The sequence below is a fragment of the Octodon degus genome, unplaced genomic scaffold (assembly GCF_000260255.1).
Source record: "Octodon degus isolate 3935 unplaced genomic scaffold, OctDeg1.0 scaffold00046, whole genome shotgun sequence".
NCBI lineage: Eukaryota > Metazoa > Chordata > Mammalia > Rodentia > Octodontidae > Octodon > Octodon degus.
This window is the reverse complement of record NW_004524622.1, coordinates 10510926-10532316: the sequence shown is the minus strand read 5'-3', so window position 1 is coordinate 10532316 and position 21391 is coordinate 10510926. Positions and strand designations below refer to the sequence as shown.

Sequence of the window (21391 nt, the reverse complement as noted above, 5' to 3'; positions counted from 1 at the left end):
AGGTTATTCCAGGGTCCCTGTGTCACCTGGGACAAGCGCTACACACCCCGGGGCCCCACATGGGACTGGTTGAATCCGAATATTCACTGTAACCGAATCCCTAAATGATCTTTATTCCCGCCCCCCAGGTGACCTTTATACACATTTAAATGCTGAGTGCTATTATACAGGAAATTTCTAATCTAAGAAACTTTAAAAAAGCAAGCTCTTCTAAATGGCCTTTTTCCCTTGGACGTTCCCACCATCATCACTGACGGACAAGAGCTTTAGAGTTTATTTGCTTTTATTATGAATATAAAACATAAAGACAACTCAATATACATCTTCACATTTACAGTTCGTATTTCCTTTCATCCTTGTTATTACATGCAGCTCTGCGTAGCTCCGGAGGTGACTCTTTGCCTGCCCTGCGCATACGCTCCTGACCTTCGTGCACCTTGGTACCCTGCGCCACTTGGTCAAAGAAAAAGCCAAACCGGCCCAACAATGAAGCGGCTGGCTTCACCGCCCTACCCTGGAATCACTTTCAATCCTTTGTTTCCTGCCCTGTTACTACGTGCCTCCCACTGCTCATGCAAACGTCAACATTAAAAGTTGTGAAGAAAATACCCCTGCAGTTATCACCTTTGTCCTTCCAGAAGCCTTCAAATCTCTTTTGTGTCTGAGGACACCTCAGCAAGCTCTGAGAGCACTGCTCACCCACACGGCTTACAACTATAGGGCTGCTGAACATGCTAGAGATAAATTAAGCTTTGCTTGCCAAATGAACGCTCATGAAAGTCTGAATATTGGTGTCATAAAATAAATAAACAGGAGTAAATGAAATAGAGTGAGTTTCATCAAAGGAAACACCTATAACCCTGTGCTTTCTTGAGGCTTCATTAGGTACATCTTCATAGCAGGCTGACAACAGAAGCTGGGCCTGATGGCTGCTCCCCCTTCTTTCAGACCGTCCCCTCAAAGTGCCAGCAAGCAGCTACTGAGAGAAGCATCCTCTAGAAAGCAGCTATACGAGAGGTCTTGTACGCGTTCTCCTGGAGACTGGTGAATATCGCTTTGGTTCCATTCTGCCAGTGCAGCACCAGATCCATCGGGGTCTTCCCAGCCTACACCAAAGAGAAGAGGAAATTGACAGCTGGGAGGCACCCGTCACTGCGTGTGAGTCAGGTCGGTGTGTGTGCTACTGAGGTGCGTGTCATCGAGGTGCTCCATGACTTCCATGAGCAATGATTCGCAGTTTATATTCAAATAAGCCCTTCACTATTTCTCAAGAAAATGGTTCTGACATTTTAGCTTAGTCCCATGGCAGGATGACTCCGTACTGGTAAAATTTCTGGTTCTTAGACGCTAGCTGCTAAAGACCCTCCCATCATTTTGAAAGTCAAACTTTGCCTAGATATTTATCATATCCTCCAGAATGGGTTCTGGGAGATAGCAATATCTTGTTTGACCCTATCACTTTGGAGAAAAAAAAAAAGTCTTGAATTGATAAGGAGTGGGGATAAACAAGTACCTTGGCCTAAGTACCCAAGTGTCACTCTGGCCTATGACTGCTCCCGAGGGCACAGTTGCTGCGTCTCAGGATTTACACTGGACATTTCCAAGAACTGTATTACAGAAAATTTTTCTTGGGGTTTATGGAAATAGCATGTATGAATAAATAATTTTTGAGGCAAAATTTATATCCTTGATGCATAGGTCTTGAGATATTTGTGCATATTAAAACCATGTCACTTCTCAATTCTTGTCTTCGGATATAGGAAGTTTTAAGTAATTCCATCTCTATTCATTCAGAACTAATCTTCTTAGCCCAGCTATCACAAACTGGAAGTTTTAAAATCCAAATCAGCTCATTTCTGTTATGTTTGTACCTAAATTAGATAAGATACATTTTAAGAAAAAAAATATATATATTTTGAAATAGAGTCTCACTATTAAGAGTTGCCCACACTGGTCTTGAACTTAACAATCTTCCTACTTCAGCCTCTTAAGTGCTGGGATTATAAGCATGTACTACTACAGCCAGCTAAGAAAAGACCTTTAAAGATTAGATATTATTTAAATGGCAACAGGTGGCCATCAAGAGAGTTAGCAGCTGAACTTGTGAACTTCATGGAAAAATAATTTTTTTAAGTCAAAATTTGAATTTAAAAAAACAATCAAAATACGTGGCTCCAGTACTTTGACTCCAGAGAGCAATCATAGCTCAACAGGAAAAGCCACCCTGCGGCGCGTGCAGAAGTCTCAGCAGCCGCGCCCACGCAGGTCCTTCAGAGGCTGCAGACTGCACAGCAGAAGCGGTGCCTCTCTAGCCTCCACTTCGGAACTTCACTTCTGCAGTGACTTTCCTGGATACCCTGCAGTGTGTGTCTACTGCATTTTGGACAATGATGGAATGTATGTTGTCTCAAACCCACTGTAAGATAGTAACCAGCCGCTCCCTGGAGAGGGAGCATCAATCTGCTGAGCCCATGACACTGATAGCTCCCAGTCCCTTCTGCTGAGGGCTAACTGATAGCTCGGAAGTGTGAGCCCTGCTTGCTTATTTCCGACTAATCTTCCACAAATTCCTTGCATTCTTCTCTCCTGAAATTTATCTCCTGGTTCTCTGGCTACTTACACCCTCTTGCCATATCTGGATGCTATTTATGACTGTGGGTTAGGGCTCACTGTCTGAAAAAAAAAAAATCTTCATGTTTTCTTCACTTTTAGTACTTTCTCTGAATCAAGTCTTTTTCTGATAGCTTAAATTATTAAGCAAGATCAATCACAGTACTCAGCATAAGGGCACACTACTGGAAGTGTTTCTAGTCCAAACAGGTCCATTTAGCACTCTATCCTTTTTTCTTGTCACCAAATCAGATTTCTTGTAATTCTTTTTTGCTTGTATCATAAAATATATTTTTTTCTTTTTATTTGTTTATTTATTTGGTACAGGATCTCGCTATGAAACTCAGACTCATAGTGATCCTCCTGTTTCAACCTCCCCAGCGCTGTGATTACAGGCAAGCCCGGTTTTGGTGGCTGGCATGGTATGCCCAGTGTTCTGGGGCCGATAGCGTATGTGGTACCAGGGATGGAACCTGGGTCCTTGAGCTTGCCAGGCAGGCTTTAGACTGTGGAGCTATCTTCCCAGCTCTAAAATATATTTTTCTCAATGTCACAATGACACAAACAAGCAAAGGAAATCATTTGCATTCATAAGATAGCATTTTCTTTGTTGTAAGGAGATCCTCCAACATATTTAAAATTATTTTTTTCCATAAATTATACCTCTCCCTCCTGATGGTATCTGTAAAGATTATGTTAGGTGATATTTTAGGGGAACTGAGGCCATTAGTTTCTGCTTACAAATGAAATTAAATTATATTATTTACTTGCACAAAATTTTCAGGATAATATAGAAAATTATTTTAAGACATTTACAGATAACTCCAAGTAGAGGATGGAAGGAAGTTACCTGAAAAATATAGGTAAAAGCATGGCTACCCTGAAAGTAAGTAGTAATGTATAACATAGTTACAAGGAGAAAAGCACTATTCTAAACTACCCAATTTGATCTGTCCAGATAGCTCAGCGGATTAAAGCTCGTGCTTAGGCAGAAACAAGGACTGGGGTTCAATCTGGACTAGGGTTCAATCCCAACTGGGATTTGATCCCTGGTGTGTCCTGCCAGTGCCACCCCCAGGGTGCATTGAGATAGCAACTGAGACTAGGTGTGGTGGTGTGCACCTGTAATCCCAGCACTTAGGAGGCTGAAAACAGGAGGATCACTATCAGTCTGATCTGTGTAGTGAGACCCTGTAGACCCTGTACTAAATAAATAAATAAATTACCCAGCTTGAGTATAGAACATCCACTAATTTTAGTTCCTTTGGTCCATGAGCATGGTGGGATTTCAGGCCATTCAGAGAATGGTGGTTGTATTGATTCCTAACGAGCCCTTGCCCAAGGCGGTCAGAAATGACCAAGACAGATTAGACTTCCCCAATATAGGTGTTTGCAAAGGTGCGCAACTTTGATGATCTTTTATCTTTAAGACCAACTTTTAAAAGATTTATTATGTGCTGCCTTAGGTACAGAACTCACAGTGGTAGTGACGGCATTCAATATTTCTGAATGTGTGACCCCAATCCTCGCCACATATTCTGGACAGGGCCATTTAAACCACTGGTGCGTCCCTCAAAATAATACTATCGGGGGATTATTTTAAGTATTTAAGAAATTCTAGGAATTAGAAACCCACGAGTGGCATTTCTTGTGCGAGCACTTACACAGTTCTTGATGCTGAGGTCAGCGCCATACATAATGAGAAGTCTGACCATCTTATAGCGATTCAGTCTCACAGCGTCATGCAGAGGGGTGTCTCCTTCCTAGAGAGGCCAAGGAACCGGGTTAGTGGGAGGCCTGCAACTGGGAAGTGGCTCTCCAGAGCCCCCCGGGCTTGCTTAAGTGATAGCAATACTGCAGGCCACTCACTCGGTCTTTGGCGTTGAGATCCGCCTCGCAGGCAATGAGGTGCTCCGCACACTCGAAGTGGCCCGTCCTCACGGCCACATGAAGCGCTGTGCTGAGCAGCTGGAAAGAGGGACAGCACTTCTGTGGGGCTGGTGTGAGCGCAAGGGTCACCCCAGAGCCCCAGGCAGGTATTAGGGAGACATGATCAGGGCGCCCACATGAATGGGCTTCCAGAGACCTCAGTGGAGAGGTGGGATTAGGAAGTGGACAGGAAGGAGGCAGAGGGAAGGTGGTGCAGGGGAGAATACCTTATCTCTGGCGCTGATTTTTGCACCTTTGTTCAGCAAGAGTTTTAAGACATCCAGGCTTCCTCCACGGCACGCCCAGTGGATGGCTGTGGATTCCAGCTATATGGGAAGATGAAAGGACAAGAAATGTAAAACAGCATCTAGTCAAGGGGTCTGCGTGTAGTTTGTAAGGCCAGCAGAAGGCAGGTTTGCTGGGGTATCTGTGGTAGTCCTGCCCCCTCCTCCTCACGTGGCCAGTTCTAACCACTGTGTTGCAGCTTCTTGCTACACGGTTTAGTAAACCATGAATACGTGTGTATGCACTCAGGTGTGTTTGTATGTGTATAATGAAGTTGATAAATATAATAAATTTAAATTAATAAAAAATTTAAAAATGAAAATACCATTGAATTTCCTTTTATCAACATAGTGTTATAACTTCTGTCACCAAACTATGAAATGGTGTTGCCGTGCATATTTTACCCAAGGACATGTAGTAAGCAGAGAAATAGATAAGCAAACTCACTTTTTTTCTGTGGAACCAGGGATTGAACTCAGGCCCTTGCACTTGCCAGGCAAGTGCTTATTCTACTGAGCTATCTCACCGGCCCCAGCAAACTCACTTTTAACTCCTTTTTTCAAATATATTGAAAATTTCTAACATGAGCATTTAAAAATTCTGGCAGAATAAAGGCAGTTCTGGTCAGCTAGATAGCTCAGCAGACTAAAGTGCCTGCTTAGGTAGAGTGCAGCGGCCCAGGTTCGATTCCCGGCGTGCCGTGCCGGACTGACTGGGCATGGTGACAAGCGCTTGTGAGGCTGAAAACAGGAGGATCACTACAAGTCTGATCTACACAGTGAGACTCTGTAGACCTTGTAGACCCTGTCCTAAATACAAAAAAAAAAAAAAAAAAAAAGGCAGTCCCTTTCCGAACTCTCAATCTGGGTCTGACCCCTCACCTACCGTACCTGGTGCTCTGCACCCCCTTCTTGCTAGTTCTCCGGTGTCACTATGCTGGAGTGGCCTTTATCCTTCCACTATCATCAGGGCAGTCCCTGTGCGTGCCCTGACCTGTGTAGGACTTGCTCCTCTATTTAGCTTGTGTCGCTGCTCTGGCCTTCAGGGCCCACACACAGGTTTTGGTGCCTTTCCATGAAAGCTTTATTATTATTTGTTTCTTTGTACTTTTTCAGTGTGTCTGGGGTTCAGTTTTGGCCAAGTCCTTTGGATTTTTGTTGTTTTGTTCTGGTTTTTTTTGTTTTGTTTTTTGGGTTTGTATTTTTGCTATTCATTTTCCATTTTGCCCTAAGTCAAATTGAGCTCCATTTTTTAAATGTATTTGTTACAGGGTCTTACTATGCAGCTCAGACTTGTAGTGATCCTCCTGTCTCAGCCTCCCCAGTTCTGGGACTATAGGCATGAGCCACCATGCCAGGACTTAGTGGCCCGCTCAGTGCTCCCAGTGGCAGGGCCAGAGCAGTATGCAGCACTGGGGATCAAACCCCAGTCCCTGAGCTTGCCTAAACAGGTGCTTAATCCACTGAGCTATCTCACCAACCCTTCCATTTAAATAAATGAAGCCTCCTCCCAGTTCAATCTTTAGTTCACAGACTATGCTGCATACTGGTCTTTGTAGAAATCAACAGAGGTTGAATTACTAAGGTCTGAATAGCAGCTATTTTCCTTCGATGCAATTCATTTAGCATGCAGTCTAGCTCCAAATCTCTTCCATAGCAGTTGGCATCTAACATGTAACTTGTGCCGCTAAAACATTTGTGCCCTTGTTGGCGGCCAAAGGGCAAAAGGTAGGCTGCTGAGCATAATGGGAGGCCGAGGTGTTGAAAGGCAAGTGTTTACTGTGCTGCTTCTGAACAATACTGCTGACTCCATAATGACCCCGCTCTTTGATGAGGTTATCAAATTCTCTTCCAGAGCCCCACTTCCTTTCTTCTCTGGAACTCTCTCCTTTTCAGTATGCATGAGAAATACTTTCCACACGACCTGGCCCTGTCTCCCTACTTGCCTTTGTATGGAGAAATGAGGTTTTGCCTAGTTCTCTCAGATCAATTTCAATCCAATCAGCCCACTTTTTCACTGTAGGATTTCTAGAGCTCAATCTGGTCTGTTTATGTTGGCTCATCTCCAAGCCAAGAAGTATATTTACCATATCACGGAATTCAATCTGGGCTCCGGCTTCTATTAACTTCTCCACGATTGCCAAATGTCCTTCCAAGCATGCTCTGTGCAGGGCTGTCCGTTTATACTGTCGGAGATTTTTAAAAAGAAGATAGTGATGTCTATATACATGAGCATCATGATCCTTTAAAAGTCGTGAAACTGAGGAGTCTTATGACCTAACTGATAGAAACTCTAGCATTTCTTCATGAACTAGCATTGTCAAAGTTAGTTAGAATTGCAGAATTAGAACAACTATCTTGCAACTGTGATTTGAGCTTCCTGCCCCAAGTGCTTGTAAGCACTCGAAAGACTACACAGAGGAACGTGGACATGAAGCTTCAAAACTATGTAAATCTGACATTTCTCTTTCTTATATTTTGCACCATTCTCGTTCATGAAACATTTGTCATATATATCCAGCATTCTTCCATCTAGAAGAATTGCTAAGTTGCTGTCAAAAATCCATAATTCATTTTTCAGAAAGCAGAAGACTCATTTTGGTGTGATCCCCTATTTCATTTAATGGGATCAGACACACAAAAGGATTGGTGACTTTTAGTGAGTTGGCTTCCTAGGAATAAGCTAATAGACTATCTGGATGGAAATAACTTGGAACATTATTTTACTCCAAGCCCATGTTTGCAGGAAATGCAACTGGTGCTGATAGAGTGCAAAGGAACCATTCAGAACAAGATAGTCACATAGTGATAAAGCTAGAGCTTGAACTCTGGCCTTTAGATTCCCTGTCTACTGCTGATGTGCTTGGATCCAAAGATGGTGCTAGCTTTTTAGTCTTGCCTTATTTAAATTCTGTCCCAAGAATCTAAGAAGTTAAAGACAAAGGAAGAAATCATCCCAAATTATATATGTACTAAAAAAAAAAAAAACCACACATTGCACTGTGCACTGCTGCACCATTTGGGAGGCGTGAGGAGGACTACTGCACTCTCTCAGTAGGCGCTGGCATACGTGGCAACAGCGGGGGAGCTGTTTCAGGTAGAAGGACTTCAGCGCCGTAACCACAAGGCTGCAGTACAGCATCATAAACACAGAATTAGTGAGCTGTAGTTTGGGGTATTTTTTTATAAGCCTTACCTCATCACAGACATCGGGACTGTTCTTGTCTGACAAGAATTTTTCAACTACTGGTAGTTTATTCTCCAGAGCAGCCTTCAAGAACCGAGGCACATCCACAGGTTCTGTCTAAAGTCCCCAAAATAGTGTGAAAATTACTATGAGCTTTCCAACATTTGATGCCGCCCTCCACCTATAATTGCTCCCCTGTAGCTCAACACCTGATGCAAAAGGCTGCAAAGTCAAACAATGCTTACGATGATCTGGGGCTCAGGTTCCTTCACAACTGGAACTTTAGTTCTCCTGTATTTTTTCCTTTTCTTCAGCTGAATGATTATTTCAAGGTCTTCTAAATTTTCAAGCTTTGATCTTTGTTCTAACTTTTTCTTTCTGAGCTAAAAAAGAAATTCAGATTTCAGAAATAGAGTGAGTTGATGCATTCTGGTGGTGCATAAACAAAGCCTGCAAGGTCTAAGACAAGTATGCGAATGGTTTGAGCAAAAAAAATTAAATAATTTTTTATTTCAATTTAATGTTTCACATTCATGTATTTGGAGGCCTAATTTTCAACTAAATGCCTGCATATTTACTTCTTTTGATCATAGAATCAGCCCCTGACCAATTGGAGAGCCCATCTAGTTTGTAGTTGTGATTTTGAAATTAACGTCATAAGCAAGTCAAAGATATCTGTAGAATTCTTTATCTACAGAAGACATTAAAATGTTTAACTGAAAAGAATCTAATATTATGTATTGAATTCTGAAATATCAATACCATTCTCTTTCAGGTTGTCCACTAACTGGGGGTCTCTGGAACAGATTGTCCTGGGACCAGCTAAGTAGTACACTTTTTACCTGTGTCAGTAAGTAATGAAAATTCACTCAGTAGCAAGGATTATATCAGTACCAATAACAGGCATAGTCTAACAAGGATCCACAGAAGGAAAAACCATGCTATTAAGAAAGAGGTCTCTTGCTTAGGATTAAGTAGACAGTGTATGGCATTTGAAGCTCACTACACAAAATGAATTTCTTTTTTTCTTTTCTTTTTTTGGTACCAGGGATGGAATTCAGGACCTTCCGCTTGCCAGGTAGGCACTTTTGTCACTGAGCTATATGCCTGGTCCTCAGAGTTATCTTTTCAAGTTTACCTTTCAATCAAAACTGGGCAAAGGGGGCCAGGGAGATGGCTCAGTAGAATAAGCACTTGCCTGGCAAGCACAAGGGCCTGAGTTCAATCCCCGGTTCCACAAAAACCTAAAAAAGTTCTCACAGACCTTATAAAGCAAGCCACTCCAAAAAAAAAAAAAAAAAAAAAAACTGGGCGAAGGACCAGCCAGATAGCTCAGTGGATTAAAGCACCTGCTTAGGCACGCACAGGGACCAGGTTCTATCCCCATGCTGTGCCAGCCCCACCCGCAGGGCATGCTGAGCTGGCATTGAGACTGGGTGTGGTAGCACACACCTGTAATCCCAGCTCTTTGGGATGCTGAACACACGCAGATCACTATGAGTCCAGTCTAAGCAGTGAGACCCTGTAGATTCTGTACTAAATACATTAAAAATAAATAAATAAGTAAAACTTAGTGATAGCACATTAAACCATTGGCTGAGAAGTCAGAGGGCATCTCTTGTCTAAGTATCCCTCCAAACCTGTTCTAGATACCCTGCCTCTGCTGCTTTATGGGTCAGAATTTTGTGAGGAAACATTTGTGGTAGGGTTTAATTTTTTTTTAATCTTCTCTCCTCTTCCATCACATCCAGCCCCAGCCACCTCACCCTCCCATCACAAGAGTCAACAGAAGACTCTCACCTCTGTCTCTCGCTGTTTCTCACTTTTCCATTGCTGCTCTGCCAGGTTCATGTGGTGGCCTGGAAGGGTCTTCAGATCCTCTTGCTTCTCCGAAGTAACAGCTGCTTCATACTCCCCATCTCTGAAGTCCTCAGGCAGGAATTCCCTTGCCTCTCCATTGCTGTTCTTCTTTCCTGTGACCTGCAAGAGAAGATTTCAGGCTCAAAAGCAATGGTACCTATCCTGGGGGCCCTTCTCTACAAAGGATGCCACAGGACCACCCTTCTTCCTTCCCCAGTGACAGCCGCCCCTGTTGTGCAGTACGCTTTCTCTTCTCGGGCTGCACCCTGTCGCTACAGACATCCCAGGATCAGCTTCAGGGCCTTGACCCACTCCCTTGGTGAATCAAGGGTTAAGTGAGGCTGATTTTTTTTTCCCAGAAAATTTACAAACCTCCTTCTAAAACTCCTTCATGTTAAGTGATTTTGATAACTCTTAGCCTTGAGTCATAAAGTTTCCAGCCTCTATTCTTGCACTAAAACATCATCTACCCTGAGGCACTTAGCTAACTACATTTGACTGCACTATGGTAACAAAACCAAAGGAAAAGATAATAAGTAGGAAATATGCACAGAAATCATTCCTGGCAGCTCCATTTTTTTCCAATTTCACTATTTTTATCACATAAATCAACTTTTTCCATATATGACATTTTGCTTGAAAGAAAAGTGCACTTCAGCTTATAACTCAACCCTAAAATGAACCAGTTTTCATTGCAGAAAAATCATGTCTTACATACCAGGTCCTCAACTTTCAGCACCATCATGCTGGCAGCTGGGAGTCTGTGTTTTTCTCCTGTGGAATGAAGCCCGGGAGCGTGCCCTGCTGCGCTGCCCCACCTCAGTGAGCTTATATAGCTTAGGCTGGGTGAGATAATCTTCCAACCTGGGAACCCGAGTGACACCCCTTCCCCCAACAGTGGCCAACTCAGAGGCAGGTGAATTTTCATTCCAGACTCGGTGTCTGGGAAGCCTGCGAGGGAGGGGATGACAAGCTCGCCCCACTGAATATGTGAATCAGGAAGAAATGTGAGAGGGCCATTCCGCTGGCAGTGACCACACCGCTCAGCAATGTGAGTCATCTTATTTATCGAGAAGCCAGGGGACAGCTGTCTGTGGAGATTGCACCACATCACTGGGCTTTTTCCTTCTTTGTCAGCCTTCATGACTGACCTATCAAGAAAATGTGAGTGTGCTGCACATCGCACTGCCAGTAATATCTTTCTGATAACAGACTTCTCAGCACCTCACTTGGGGGAGGTGTTGCTTCAGGACATCCCATTCCTGTGAGTAAACAGCCAGAGCTGCAAGGATCTGGGTCCTGATGGCACTTGTCTATATCTGTTTGGAATTCTTCGCAGTGATGCCTGGGGCTAAAATGGCCCCATGACATGCCACCTTCCCATCATTATGAGAAACTGAAAGCATTCAGCAGTGCACTTGTATTGTATGGCGTCACTGCTCATAATTAGCCCACACTGTGCTCTAGAACAGCGTGCTGACTGCAGCGCTTTTTTTCTTTAAAATAGATCAGAGTAATCCAGAGACAGATTATATGAGGCCAGCTATTAGCAATACCACAACCTTGACTAGGTCATTGAGACACTGATCTCAAATGCTGTGAAGTTGTTGAAAATGCAGATTTGGGGGTGGGAGTATAGTTCAGTGGTACAGCACTTGTGGACCACTTTGCGACTCTGAGATACTTGGAGACACAGACACAGACACACACACACACACACTCACACACAGATCTCCAAGCCCCACTCCAGGGAATTCACCACGGTCATTTTGTATAAGATTTGAAGCACAGCCAGAAAGGTGACAAACTTCACTTTGGAGAGAGGTGTCAAAGACCTCTGTTTCTGATTTTTCACCTCTGAGGCGTTAACCCCTGAAAAATATTTCGGTCTTTCCATAGTTCAAGGAGAAACTTAGATTACTATCTTCAAAGTTTTTTTTTTTTTTTTTTTTGGCAGAACCAGGGATTGAACTCAGATCCTTGTGTTTGCCAGTCAAGCGCTTATCCTACTGAGCCATCTCCCCGGCCCCTTCAAAGCTATTTATTTAGTCTTGTATTTTTCAGTAAAAGAAAGGAGATGGGGAGAGAAGAGGAGCATTAGAAAGTGGCGTGTTAATTAAAATGTTTCATTGACCTTTCTGTGTCTACCACTCTTCAAACACAGTTCAACATGGCCACCACTCTCATTTTCCTCTTAAACCAATCAGCCAGTGGATGAAACTTTCAGAAAGAGATATTAACACCTAAAACCAAGGCACTGACAGAGAGGGACCCTTCTGGTAACACATATATCATGTCTTCTGGCTTCTTAATGTTCTAATCTGAAAATGAGGTGGGTAATTAAGGGAAATCTCTTCTTTTCTTAGAGATGGACACAGTTAACCTATTTCCTCTGGTCTCTTGAAGGAAGAAGCAGCCATGTAAGCCAGGTATGTTCTTTTGTTCCTGCCCTCACCCAGACTGAGGAAGAGTGTGAGGAAGTTTGTTTGAGAAAGGATCATGGATTGTTTAATGATTTTAGATTTGGAACCCTAGAGTTGGCCACGCCCTTAAGTAAGTTTAGACTACAGGTCTCATTTTACAGAAAGGGATGCTGGGACACCATGATTTAGGGAACTTGCTGCCAACACACAGCTAGATGATGGATGCTAGCCTGAGTGTTGATTCTGTCCATCAGAAACAGAAAATTCTTGAGCCCAGATCAGATTTCCTAGAGCACTGTCTACCCAGAGTCACTCAAAGCCCAGACAAGACCAGGAAAGGATCTTGAATGCTCAAAACATCTGATGCATAATGAGTAAGGAGGCTAACCAAAACTTCTCCCCTCTCCAGTTACTCAATTAGCTCTCAAATCTGTTTGATTCTATGCAGGAGGCGTCAATATGCTTCGAACAAAGTTTGTCAGAAATTAACACTTGACTCATGTCTGTAATCCCAGTGCTGGGGAGGCTGAAAACAGGAGGATTACTACAAGTCCCAGATGCATAGTGAGAACATGAACCAAATACAAAAAAAAAAAAAAAAAGAAAGAAAAAATTAACACATGAAAGTGAGGTAGTAGAAAGGACTGACTTAAAAGAAAGGAGTGAGCTTTAATAAGCAAAATCACTACCAGGCCTTTCTCATGTTAATCAAGTTTTTCATAGAACAGGAGAGAGTGGGCTTTTCAAAAACAGATTCTAGAGGCTGAGGATATAGCTCAGTGGCATAAGCACCTACCTGGCAAGCACAAGGTCCTGAGTTCAATCCCCAGTACCACAAAAGGAAAAAAGTTTAAACATTAAAAAAAAAAGATATAAAGAAAATAAAAAAAAAACAGATTATAGATACATTTAGTATCATAACAATACATAAGACAAATGGTATTTTTAAAATAACCTGTATTCACAAATTCATGAAGTTGAATCATCAACTAGAGAAGAGTTGAGTTCCATTCATTTTCAGAAGTTTCCTTCCCAAAACAGTTTATCTAATGGATAAGTTCTGAAATTCCTGTTTTTACATTTATTATGGTTTCAACTTTAGGCATAACTTTGCCTTAATAAAATAAATGAAAACAACAAAACCTTTTGTTAAATTGCCAATCCTTTGACAATACAGTATCAGCCCTCCGTCACCCTAGTGAGCAGGAGAATGATCCTCGGGCTTTGCTGATGTTGCTTCTCAAGTCTTTTCTTTCTCCTCTCAAGATTTAGGTATTGTTATGAGTGAAAAGACAAACAATCAGAATTATAACCCTGTCCATAGCTGGAGGAAGTAAAAGATAGAGCTTGCAGCACCTCTTGCTATCACACTAGAATTGAAAATGGCACCATGACACAACCTGATTTCATGTACCATGTCTCAGCTCCGGTAAGTTCTGGCGTGAGTACAGACTGCTAAATCATCCTGGCCCTGAGCCAACATGGCTGAATCCCCAAACAACAGCCTATCTCCCCATGACCGCTTCTTCCTCCTTCCCCACTCCAGCCCTGCATAGGACTTCCTCTTACCTTTCCATGCACACAAGGGAGCCTCCAATCAGGTCCTGTGTGTCACGGCCCCTCAAGCTCCGCCCCTGACAAAAGTCCTTAAAGTCTCAGCCTCCCTGTCTCCCTGCCCTCGATCCTCCCTGTCTTTTCCAAGTTAATAAAGGCTCCCCCTTCCTTTATTTCTGCTTCTTTGCTACCCCCACCACAAAACCTAACCAGCTCTGCTTCTTCTGTCACTACAAAAGAATCTCATTAATTTAAAGAACTAGATGATTTTCATGGATGGATACAGAATTTCTTACCTAAATGTGCTCCCTTTTTGAACAATGTAGTCTGTTTTTCACAGTGGTCATTTTTATTTGCTGCAATTGAAGGCACTTATAGCACATAACATTTTATTGTTAGTGACAGTCCTTGTCCTTAAAACACTCAACTCAGTGCTCAAAGCTAGAGCCCCAGAGGCTGCAGCCAGGCTCTGACTTGGAGAACGCCTTGTTTCCCTGTTTCACTTCTAACTGTTCCTTCTGCCAGCCCTCTTACTAGCTAGCCTTTCCACCCCCAGCAGCTGCCCACCTTCCTGGGCTCAGAGATGGCTGGCTTAGCCTGCCTGGGAGCCTACACATCCTCACAGCCAAGCATGGCTCAGTTACATGTCTGAAAACTCTAGAAGGGATCGTACTAGTAAAGCAAACAATGTTCAAGGTTGCTTCCCCCTGATTTGCCAAATAGAAACAAAACAATGTATTTGATTTTTTTTTAATTTTTTTTTTATTTTTTTCCAGTACCAGGGATTTAACTCAGGACCTTGCACTTGCCAGGCAGGCACTTATGCCGCTGAGCTATATTCCCAGCCCTGAAACCACATATTTGAAATGCAGAAAAGTATGAGGGATCTTGAGGTAAAATTGTAGCATCTGCCTTCATCTCCCCTCAAAGAACAGAATCAAGACTAAAATTCTCTTAACTGGAGTTCGAGGTTAGACATTCACCCAGACTGCTCTGGGCCAACTGAGCTCCCCACAATGGAAAGTTCTTTTTTGCAACATTGGAGGCCTTTAAACACTAGAGACAGGTGAAGACTGTAGATCTCACTCCCAGACCCTAGAGAAGGTGCCTAATACAGTAAGGGATGTCTCAGTGTGAATTCTGCCGTGCATATTAATTCATGCAAGGCAACAGGCACAATCGCATGAGTTGTTCTGTAAACTCAGCAAAGCCCAGCCCCTGTCCAGCATCAATGATTTACTTGAAGTGAATGAAACGACATTCCTGCAAATGACTTCAGTTCACTCTGTGTGAATAATACAGGGTTGGAGGCTCCTACCACTTACTATGGGCGTAAGACTCTTAAAGACATAGAAAAGTGTCTGACCCATAATAGTGCTAAATAAATATTTAGTTGAGGCACAGCAGGATTGTTAATAATCTTTTCTAGCCCAACCACACATCTCAATTCTCTTTTTAATCATTAGAAACAGTACCATTTCTAATGGTAATTAACAGTCTTCAGAGGTGAAGTGCTTGGGGTTGCCTCCTGTGGAGTGGGAGAAGCTTATTAAAATCTTTCAAATGCTAACTAACCTTAACAAGGGCAGTTTCTCAGGGAGACGGAACTCAACTAACATTTCCTGAGGAAGACACTCCAAGGGCTGGGTACATGTTAGAATCAAGTTGCGAAGATTTGTCTTTTAAAAAAAAAGTTCATGCCCACGACTCTCTCCAAGTTAATGAAAGCCAAATCCCTAAAGATTTGGCATTTAAAAAATGTTTCCAATTGGTTCTCCTTTTCACCCAGCATTGAGAGTATCATTCCAGTATATAATTTTAAAGGAATATGTATGTAAATACATTATGTACAATGTACACCCTTGAAGTGATAGGCAGTTCAGCAATCCTTACTAAGACTGTGGAAAACAAACACAATATTTACTCACTCAAATTGAGCGTGGTAGAGCCGACTTGATAGCTCAGCAGACTAAAGCACCTGCTTCAGCAGAGCACAGCAGCCAGGTTCGATCCCCAGCGTGCCCAGCCAGCTGGGCCCACAGGGTACACTAAGGCAACGATTGAGACTGGGCATGGTGGCGTGCACCTGTAATCCAAGCACTTGGGAAGCTGAAAGCAGGAAAATCACTACGAATCCAATCTCCATAGTGAGACCCTGTAGACCTTGTCCTAAATACAGAACGAAAAGGAAAAAAAAAAGGACATGGTGATACACACCTATAACCACAGCAGTCTGGGAGCCTGAGGCAGAAAGATTGCAAATTTGAGCCATCTGGGCAATTTTGCTATTTAGCAAGACTCTATCTCCAAATAAACAATAAAAAGAGCTGGGGGTACAGCTCAATGCAATGACCCTGGGTTCAATATGCAGTGCCACTTAAAAGCAAAAAGCAAACAGAGGACACAGCTCAAGGGTAGAGCACTTGTCTAGCAAGCTCCAAACCCTCTGTTTGATCACCTGCACTAGAAAAAAAAAATTCACTATTTATTAAGCCTCAGTGTGTGCCACTTCATTAGAACTGAAACACCATTCATTGTTTATACAAGAGGAACATTCTTATTGTCTTGGAATTTACAGTTTTACTGACATAGTTAAGTGAACACCGCAGACAGATGAGGCAACACGTGCCACAATTCAAGGAACCGGGGCAGGTGGCAACTGCAGGTGTGTGTCAGGGCACAGAGGAGAAACCAGCAACCTGCTTCCAGCCTTGGCTTTGCGATGTCCGCTGGTGCCAGTCATCTCATCTCTAAAAATTTCAAATCCTAAAGTATTAAACAGGGAGTTTTCAGCAAAATGATTCATAGGGCTCTAAGATTTCATAGGAGCTTCGAAATTAATCAAAAGGTAGAAATCAACATTCATAACTTGTGCACAACTGGCAGCTGGGAAAGCTGATTCTCCATTTCCTCTAAAGTCAGAAATTGGGCCAGCAAGATAGCTCAGTGGTCTAACACGCCTGCTTGGGCAAACTTAAGCAAAGCGCAGGGACCATGGTTTGATCCCCGGCACTGCATGCTGGTGCCAGCCCCGCCCCCAGGGTGGCTGAGCCGGCCACAAAAATTACATAAATAAATAAATAAAATCAGAAATGGTCTATAAAACTTCCCGTAGTCTGGTGGACATCAGCTGTCTTTAAAGAAGTTCTCTTTGATAAACATAAAAATATTACATTTTCTGTTAGCATGAATAGAAATTTAAAAACCAACTTGGAACCAAAATCTTATCAAAGCAATGACAATTTTGAATATACTTTCCAAACTCCTCATTTGCTAAAAAAAAAAAAAAAAAAAAAAAAAAAAAAAGATTAGAGATTCTGATAAAGCCTCCTCCCTCATCTGCTCCTCAGAGAAGCCCCAAGAAGCTCTTGCTTTTGCAATAAGTGGCCAGAAACGGCTGTCAGCGACTTTCACTATTCTTATTTTCCCAAACAATAGGTTATTGCTGAGTCCTCCTCTGCTGATGCCCATAGCCTTAGGCAGAGCCTTTGACACAAACTCTGAGGCTCCAGTGAGGACACTGGGCTATCTAGTACACATTCAAGAAGAACGGGTACGTGGAGCAGAGTCAGTTAAAAATGTGAATGCATAATGATGCCCCCTCAGCTCTCTAAAAGGCTAAACTTAATTCATGAGATGAAACTTCCCTGAATGGACAATGGATGATAGATAGTTGGGCCTGAAGCAGTTTTTTAAAAAGAAGTCTGATTGTCATAGCAACACTCTGAAAAGATTTTGATGCAACTTTGGAATTGCTTCACATCCAATTACATGGCAAATCCACTTGGGGTGAGAGATAAGTGCTTCAGTGACTGAAAAAGTAGAAGAAAATCCATTTAATGTTTTTAGCCATTTATTACAGGAGGAGAGAATTATTTTTAACATGCAATTTCTGACTTCAAGAAGAAGTATTGGAAACAACTTTTTTTCCTTGATGTAGTTTGGAGTTTCTCAATAAAAGACAAAATGGTCCAAGGCATCTTAACTATAAATTATTTGGCAAGAAGTTTAAGGTTGGAAGAAATGGAGCAGGCATTGGGTCCATTCCTTTGTTATCAAGAAGAGCCAAGCTGAGGTGGGTGGTGGGTAGGATCCTCTTAATTTAGCACTTCCTTTTGCAAACATCCTGGTGCTTAGAATCCTACTACAACACTAGTTTCCTTTGGGTTACCTAAACATGGCAGCTTAGGTATTTGTCTCATTTTAAAGAACAGTAGCAGAAGAAGGTATTTTGAGCAGTTTTTGTAATGACTTTGGCTAGTCAAAGAAAGAAAAAAGTCAAAATTGAAGTTTATGTCATTGAAACCTCCATGAACTTGCCCCTCTGCTGGTACCTATTTTGTAAGTACTTTTTACTTGAGAAGGTAAAAGAAGACTTTGGTGTGGTCTAGGCTGGTGCCTTAATTACAATATCAGAACAGGGGTGACGCCCGAAGAGGTTATATTCATATGTATATAATTTACTCATTCAACAGACGTTTCTTTAGCTTGTTCTTGTTGGACAGCCTGCCATGCATTTGCTGTGTAAGAAAAACACACCATCACTTAAATAAAACTCTTGCCAAAATGCTTAGCCTGAATCCAATCATGGGGCAACATTCAGATAGAGTCAGAATGTAGGCCAGTCAACGAAATAATTAGCATGGACTCTTCAAAAGGGTCAGTGACTAGAAACATAAAACAAAAACAAAACAGAAAGAATCAAGGGATGGTTCTCTTTAAAAGCAACTTATGGAGCATGAATTTTGGTTAGATCCTGTCATTTTAGATACAGAAGGACAACTGGAAAAATATGGATGGAATTTTAGACAGTATTATTGACTTAATGATAGTTTTCTTATGTAGGATAATGGTTTTGTGGTAATGTACAACAATGCTCTCATTCTTAGGAGATGTGGTTTTCATTTCTGAAGTATTTAGGAATGATGTGCTTTCACATAGTTAAGCAAAAAAAAAATGTGTGTGAAAGAAGAACGTACAGCTATAAGTGTTTTCAATTGGTAAATCTAGCTGAAGAGCACACGGGTGTGCTATTGTACTATTCCTCCAATTTTTTACACACATTTCAAAACTTAAAAATGAAGAAAACGTCTTCGTAAAATAATTGTTTATAGAGTTCCCAGGAGCACTACAAATTCCATTAAGCAAGAAAGGTTTGTTCCTCCCACTGACGTATGCCAAGTGCTTAGAGCAGCCCTGGTACTTAGTACCTAGACCAGAAACGTGCGTTTAATGACAAGTACATGAAAAAATAAGGCAGCCCCAGCTTGGGGTCAGAGGGAGAGGACAGAAGCCAGGAGTGGCCAGCCGGCTGGCAAGGCGCCCCGACAGTCAGCATTTCTGAGCGGCTCCCTGGAGCCACAGGAATGCCACAGAATAAGGCCACTGTGGGCAGTGCTGTCTCAGCTGCACTGGATTCTGGCAAATCCCACTGGGCAAAAACTTGGGCAAAGAGGACACACTTGGCCAAAATGGCTGAGCCATGACTGTGTTTTTCCACCTGCCGCAGCAGAACTGCAGATGGCACGGAGATGTTGCTGAGGAGAACCTGGAAACGTGAATGCCAGTCAGAAGACCCCTTACCTTCATAGCAAAGTCAGAACATCAACTAACCTTCGGGAACCCACGAGGTCATTAGCCCCCGCTTTACTATCGGAGGCAAGTGGTGACCTTGAATCTTGCAATAAGCCAAGAGCTGACTCTCGTCATTGTATCAGCAAAATGACATCTTGTATTAAAAAGATGATTTCCTGAGATTGTGCCATCTGGTGACTTATTACATCATTTCTAAATTATAGTATTAAGGAAACATATATTAAGAAATGGCTAAAATAGGAGTAACATAAAAATGACCCTAGAGTTTGATGGAGAAGGTACTGCAGTAGCGGCACATCTGCACAAATTTTTCCCTTCTTTCTTTTTTCTGTTCTAGAATTCTTTTGATCCCTTCTTCCTACCCCACCTCCAACTCCACTTTATGGCTGAGCATCTGTTTAGCTGTCGCCTCCAGAAGTAGAGCCGTGTCCCTCCAACCTGACTGGTTGAGACAGAGGCTGAGGCCACTTTAAGTAGAACCTCGGGCAGCTGTCCTCTTTTCTCTGTGCAGACCTGCGGGAGGTGAGCTCACCTCTCCCTCTTAGGGAGCGTGGCAGCGCTTTCTGAGCTAAATTCACTTGGAAAGGGACGAGTCTGCTTGGGAAACACACTGTTTTGCTGCCAACTCAAGCGGATCTTTTCACAAGAAGGAAACTGTAACCCCTCCAAGATCTTCGCTCTCTTTTGGAGAAGAGGCTCTCAAGTTTCACAAAAGAATTTATAGAGCAGACTGACGCCTCTGGGGTTGGACTCAGCTCTGGACTAAGAGGAGTTTGTGAAAAGGGACAGGCACCCTTTTTGGCTGTGCCCCGGCTGGCGATTGTTTACCAGGGAATGGAAACGCCCCCTCGCTGAAAAGGAATGTTTGGCAAGGACACGGCCCCTAGAGTACCACTGAAGACTCCCTGGGGGTTGCTTTAGCTGTCCTGAAGCACCAACATGGGCAAACAGCCCTGCGCGGTGGGTGCGGGGAGGAGGATGGGGTCACGGGAGCTTTGGGCTGTTGAAAGCGATCTCTGCATATATATATAATATATATTATATATATATAACTTATATAATAAGGTCTACAGAGTCTCACTACACAGATTGGACTAGTAGTGATCCTACTGTTTTCAGCCTCCCAAGAACTTGGATTACAGGCATGCGCCACCACACCCAGTCTCAATCGCTGTCTCAGTGCACCCCGGGGTAGGTGCTGGCAGGGCACGCTGGGGATTGAACCCCGGTCCCTGTACCTGGCTAAGCAGGTGCTGTAATCCGCTGAGCTATCTGGCCAGCTCTTGCTTTGTCTTTTCTAGGTAAATCATGGATGGCAAAATAATGAAAGAGGTTTTTTTAATGGGAAATGGGAGATTAGAAATTATAGTAAGAGGGACATAGTTGATTCACTCACACAGCATTTCCTGATGATACATACCACTTAGCTTTGCCACCGGGTGCTTTGCCTTGGACCTCTGAAACCATATTTAGAAGGTACCAAGATGATAGGGGTTCGGTTGCTCTACTTGCTGACATCCGCACTTGTGTGAAATGGAGAATGCTGCCATCTTTCTGTGGCGGCTCTGGAAACCGTCCCCCTTGTCATCTCTCCTCCAGCAGCGGAAGCCAGGCCACAAGCAGCCCCCGCCTTTCTGCATTTTCTTATCGAGGAGTCTTCACTCTAGAATTCCAAGGCCCACTCCAGTGCTCCCGGGCAGCCCCGGCCTGCCCCTTGGCTCCTCTTGTGATGACAAACAGAACACATAGCTCACATGCCTTCGCCTCTTCCTGCATACCAGCCCGGCCCCAGCTCGGAAAAGGAAACAACCACAAACCAAGAGAGAAATTTTATTTTTATATGGACATTGTTCGGATTGTGTGCTAAGCTGGTTTGCAGTAAGTACTTTCCGTGTTGCTCCAGTCAATCCCCTCCGTCACGATCACGCTGGTATTTTTAATAAATGAGG

At 43.0% G+C, this 21391-nt stretch overlaps 1 protein-coding gene and 1 long non-coding RNA gene across 2 annotated transcripts; one reads left to right on the top strand and one right to left on the bottom strand.

Annotated features, from left to right (window-relative positions):
- Nucleotides 1-265: 265 nt before the first annotated feature.
- Nucleotides 266-10856, bottom strand: Ankrd1 (ankyrin repeat domain 1). Its single transcript, XM_004632098.2, has 9 exons — nt 10589-10856; nt 9811-9990; nt 8256-8393; nt 8020-8127; nt 6911-7009; nt 4767-4865; nt 4480-4578; nt 4275-4373; nt 266-1106 (listed from the first exon to the last, which is right to left on the bottom strand). The coding sequence occupies exons 1-9, from the start codon at nt 10796-10798 to the stop codon at nt 996-998; spliced, it is 1143 nt and encodes a 380-aa protein (XP_004632155.1). The 5' UTR covers nt 10799-10856; the 3' UTR covers nt 266-995.
- Nucleotides 10857-10994: 138 nt separating this feature from the next.
- Nucleotides 10995-17425, top strand: LOC111817011. The gene is made up of 3 exons (XR_002821302.1): nt 10995-11134; nt 12237-12299; nt 17327-17425. It is a non-coding gene; the product is annotated as an uncharacterized LOC111817011 (long non-coding RNA).
- Nucleotides 17426-21391: the final 3966 nt, after the last annotated feature.

Coding starts and splice junctions, on each gene's coding strand:
- Ankrd1 (XM_004632098.2), bottom strand. CDS start 10,798: ATGAAAATTCACCTGCCTCTGAGTTGGCCACTGTTGGGGGAAGGGGTG. Junction 7,010..8,019: donor GTCCCGATGTCTGTGATGAG/GTAAGGCTTATA, acceptor AATCTCCGACAG/TATAAACGGACAGCCCTGCA. Junction 4,866..6,910: donor AGATTGAATTCCGTGATATG/GTAAATATACTT, acceptor CTTCCCATATAG/CTGGAATCCACAGCCATCCA.